This window comes from Azolla caroliniana, unplaced genomic scaffold (genome assembly GCF_043228905.1).
Source record: "Azolla caroliniana isolate FFs.n. ecotype wild unplaced genomic scaffold, voAzoCaro1.0.p SCAF_5, whole genome shotgun sequence".
In the NCBI taxonomy this organism is placed as follows: domain Eukaryota; kingdom Viridiplantae; phylum Streptophyta; class Polypodiopsida; order Salviniales; family Salviniaceae; genus Azolla; species Azolla caroliniana.
Window position 1 is genome coordinate 1818383 of NW_028230440.1, and position 4706 is coordinate 1823088.

General features: G+C 37.4%; 1 protein-coding gene across 1 annotated transcript; it reads right to left on the reverse strand.

Annotated features, from left to right (window-relative positions):
- Nucleotides 1-716: 716 nt before the first annotated feature.
- Nucleotides 717-4496, reverse strand: LOC147863561 (glutamine synthetase cytosolic isozyme-like). The gene is made up of 14 exons (XM_087319528.1): nt 4340-4496; nt 3662-3701; nt 3399-3502; nt 3009-3057; nt 2746-2852; nt 2500-2587; nt 2168-2296; nt 1904-1978; nt 1730-1783; nt 1596-1633; nt 1352-1511; nt 1175-1235; nt 1003-1095; nt 717-915 (listed from the first exon to the last, which is right to left on the reverse strand). Exons 1-13 carry the CDS (start codon nt 4414-4416, stop codon nt 1004-1006), a joined length of 1074 nt encoding a protein of 357 aa, XP_087175654.1. The 5' UTR covers nt 4417-4496; the 3' UTR covers nt 717-915; nt 1003.
- Between the last annotated feature and the right edge of the window lie 210 nt (nt 4497-4706).

Below are 4706 nucleotides of genomic sequence, written 5' to 3' on the forward strand. Positions count from 1 at the left end.
ACAACCTTTAGTAATTTAGTAAGCATGCTCTTATGGTGGGTTTGCAATTATCACATGCAAGATGCATGCATTTTTGTACATCGCAAGGGCTATATTAATTCCAAGGCACTTTGCTTTATTTTTTGAGATTGATGCATATAAATACATATTTGAGGGAGGCACGCATGTCAACCTAGAGAGAGGGATCTAGCCTCGAGTGATGAAGTTAAAATATTTGATCATTTTCAACATTTGTTATGTTTATTTATAATCATATATCATGGGTCTGCTCCCAAGCCCGAGTAGTGATCACTAACTAGATTCTCCCGCACACTTGCAAGGTCATCATCATATGACTTTCAAACCCCGACTATCTAAATCGTGCACTATTATACAATGTTTGCTTGTGATGCCTATTATATAACTTTGCTTTCATTTTTGCCTACAAAACATCTACATCTAATTAATTTCTTGATTTAATATAAGCATCTAACTTTCATGAGAGATGACCTTCTTAAGAAAATGTGTCTTGTGTATTTTTATATCATCATGATCGTCTTTAAAATACAACACAATAATAATTTTAAGGTACTAAAACACACATACTTTCCTCAACCTCACATTTTTTAGAGCCTCATTAACTAATTTATTCTCATGTGATATTTATCATCGTGCGCATTATGATCTTAACCTTGGAAGCCCACATTTGCAATAAATTAAGTAGCCATTTAGGGATGTGAGAAAAAGAAATGAGTTTTATTTTATTTTATTTTTTTGGTATCGAGTTTGCAAAATTACAACAATATGTTCAAGAAGTGTGCGATCAATTTGTGGCAACAATAACAATGTATGCCATGTTGGTGATGGTACCCATCCAATGAACCAACCAAGCACAAGCTTTATGAAATCAAGTGACAACGCGAAGATGACAAACTCCTAGGGCATCATACATTTCAAAGATTAGATATAAATAAAAGAATGCATGGCACTAACACCATGGGAAAAAAGAAGATAACAACTCACCCTAGGGCTTGAAGAGAATAGTGGTGCTTGCAACCAATGAAGTGACAACATATGGGTCCATGTTACTAGCAGGTCGTCTATCTTCAAAGTAACCTATATATATCCAAATTAATTGAGATTAGTTTAGTTTTACACTAAAAATGAGCAAAGTGTGATCAATTAACTTAACCACCTTTTCCTTCTTTCTCAGTGTCACGACCAACTCGGATAGAGGCTCCACGGTTAGCAACACCCTAATCAAATTCACACAATGTTAAGAGTTAGAACTCCAACAATGTGGCTAGTATATAAATACATTCAACAATTTTCTCGGTTATTAATACTAAGTGAAAATATGTATAATAGTCACCCATGAGAAAGTGTTGATATCGGCAGTTTCATGATGACCCGTAAGCCTTCGTTCGTTTCCTTCACCATAAGCCGCAATGTGCTCCTTGTGCTTCAATCCCAGCTTCTCTATTGCCTTCTTGATCACCGCATAACCACCTTCCTTGCGCATGGAAAGTGTACTACAAAAGTCCCGACAAAAATGTCATGATTCCTTATTTGTGGTCGATTCAACAGATTATAAGCAGAGTACCTTGAATCCTTACCTATAGTTGGTGTGGCATCCAGCACCATTCCAATCACCCTAGCCATAAAATAAAGCATAACATAAGATTATAAGGGATAGTCTCTAGGTGAGCAATTGAAATTTCAATCTAGAACGTGCTAGAGATTCACTCACTTGGATTGGCTTGGGGTCTAATGATAGCACCACTCCTGCAAGCTCCGTGATACGCTGTCAATATCGAGCTCGAATTTAGTCAACAAAATCATGAAAAGAAATCATGAGTTTGCATATACACTTATGCACTGTATGTGTTCATCAAGTGTCATATATGATCCTATGTCCTTTCACCTCCAAAATATATCGTGCACACCACACTTGATCTGCAGCACTGATTCCCACAGCTGGCCCAACTTGAAATTCCCACTGATTGATAAAAAAAACAACCACTTTGATTGACCTTCCCATTGATACATATACATACATACATACAGATATAGATAGATAGATAGATATAGATATAGATATATATAGAAATATATATTCATATAAGACAATCCTCCATATTGATTATATTCATATATAGCAATACATATATAATCAATCTCATTCTACCTGTCCTGGCATCACCTCCCCGTTGATACCCGAGATTTGTATGCCGGCATAGAGGCAAGCCTTGTAATGAGCATCGACAATCGATCGGCCCCATGCCTTATCTGCTCCAACTCCACAATAGTAAGGACCCTGTGAAAGAATTGGCTTTTACTTATCAATTAAAACAATTGTAACTGATCCAAAACTCAAAATATTAAATAATCGTAACAAATTAAAAAAAAAAAACATTAGATCTAGACCCATTAAACCCGAATAGTAAATGAGCAGAGAAAAAATAAATATGCATTAGCCAGTAAACTAGAAAAACCTCAATGCATTTCTTCGAACATTACCTGGGGTCCAGGGAAGCCCCCGACGGGCCATCCGAGGGGCCATTTAACATCCTTCTGAAGGAGCGTGTACTCTTGCTCAATACCATACCTTACAAGATTCAATAAGATAATTTACATTAGCATCTTTGCCATGTTAGTCTATATGACCAACATTCTTAGAATGTTTCGAGCACATATATACATATAATTATTTATGGTGCACATTTATGCATATTCTAGGTCTATAAGTAGCAGTAGTATATGTACCAGGGGATCTCATCCTTGACTGCCTTATTGTCAAATATCTTGGCTGCAGCATGACGCTTGTTGGTCGGGATCGGCTCTCCAGCAGGTGTGTAGCAATCACAAATTACCTGTAACAATTGAGATCCATCTTTTATCATTCACTACATAAATCTAGATATTAGATACCGGCTACTTCCCACTTGCTTCATGGGAGAGGCATGTGAGTGTGTGTTTGGCTATATATCTCATATGTATATGTAGAGAGAAGGATATATGTATCATACAAGGATGTTGTCTCCTCGACGGAAGGGGTCCTTGTAGATAGCTTGAGGGCTGGCGTAAAAAAACACCAAGAAAATCGCACTTAGTTATGTATCTATGTTATACATACTACATCGTGCCTAGAAATGACAATAATGTTAGATCTAACTAATTAATCTAGGAAAGACTTGACGAAGTAGATACATTGATACAAACATGTATGTCATTTCGAATCTCGCAAAGACAATGAGTAGACATACATACAAATACATACTTACAAGTTACATACGTACATACATACGTACATACATACGTACATACATATGTGCATGCATGCCTACATACATGCATACATACATACAAATACATACCCACATACACACATACATACATAAGAAGGAGAAGCAAATTACTATAGAATGACTTCACTGTCTTGGCCAGGGGCTTGGCCTGTGCTAGATCCATCATAATTCCACTTGGGTAGATCTTGGGGGCCCTTGATAGGTGCCTTCAATGTCTGATAAAAATTTTAACAAAATAATAATAATAAGTAAATAAATAAATCTCTTACTTTCTTTAGAGAATTTAAATAAATAATAGAAACTATTAGCTTGATGAACAAGAAGAACAGAAATCAAACCCAAGAACTACATGAAGGATAGGATAGGGAACTTACCCTGGCCTTGCTCCTCAGATCCAGGCCAGATCCACCAATCCTACACAATAAAATCATTCAATTATATTCAAGACAAGAAAATGGAGACAAATGAAAGAATAACTAAACCAAAAACCCTAACTGTAAGTAACCCTAATCCATAGACCACATCCACCAACCTTACAATATCATTCCTCAATTCAGTTCAAGAACATGGGGCAGAAGGAATCATTACACCCCAATTCGAACTCTGAACATTAGGCCCTAACCATTACCCTAACTCTAACCCTAGAAGAGATCCACCACCCTACAATGCCATTCATCATTTGAGTTGGAAAACAGGGAACCATTGAACTCTAAAAATCTAACGTTGGCCCAAACCATGACCCCCTGTCCAGAAAACTTTAATTTCAACTGTCACTTCGGCTGAAGAACGTGACAAAAAAGGGAACCGTTAAACCCTATAACTAACAACAGTAACCCTAAGCATTAAAAGCCGACCTTAGCTCAATTCAACGATCCTGCTGAATATAATTCCCTGTTAATCACCTGGGAAAGAGGGATGCGTTAAATCATCCCTAATCCTAGAATTATAACGTAAACCCTAACTACAACCATGGTTCTAATCTGAATCCTGACCCTAAAACCACATGGAACTGAATTAGTGAGCGAAGAAGATAGATAGATAGATAGAACTACCAGATGTATTCAGCAATGATGTATCCTGTAGGAGTGATGTCTAGGTTGAGGAGATCATCGATAATGCTGATCGACATAGCAACTGGATGGATTGAATAGAGAAAGCAGACGAAAAACAGAGGGAATCGAAGAAGCCACTTGTCTTAGAGCAACAGGTAATTGGGTTGCTTTTAAAAGCTTTCCTCCGCCTCCTTTTGTTTATTCTAAGGCTACCCTCCACAATTGCAGAAAATCCTTCATATTTTATTTTGTACGAGGGTACCCCCCCCACCCCCACCCCATTCACTCCACTTTCAATATTCTCAGTTGGTTTCACACTGCGTTGTTTCGATTCACCAGACAAATCCAATCACGCCCATCGTATGAG

Coding starts and splice junctions, on each gene's coding strand:
- LOC147863561 (XM_087319528.1), bottom strand. CDS start 4,416: ATGTCGATCAGCATTATCGATGATCTCCTCAACCTAGACATCACTCCT. Junction 1,784..1,903: donor GTGCACGATATATTTTGGAG/GTGAAAGGACAT, acceptor CGATATTGACAG/CGTATCACGGAGCTTGCAGG. Junction 1,512..1,595: donor GGATGCCACACCAACTATAG/GTAAGGATTCAA, acceptor GGACTTTTGTAG/TACACTTTCCATGCGCAAGG.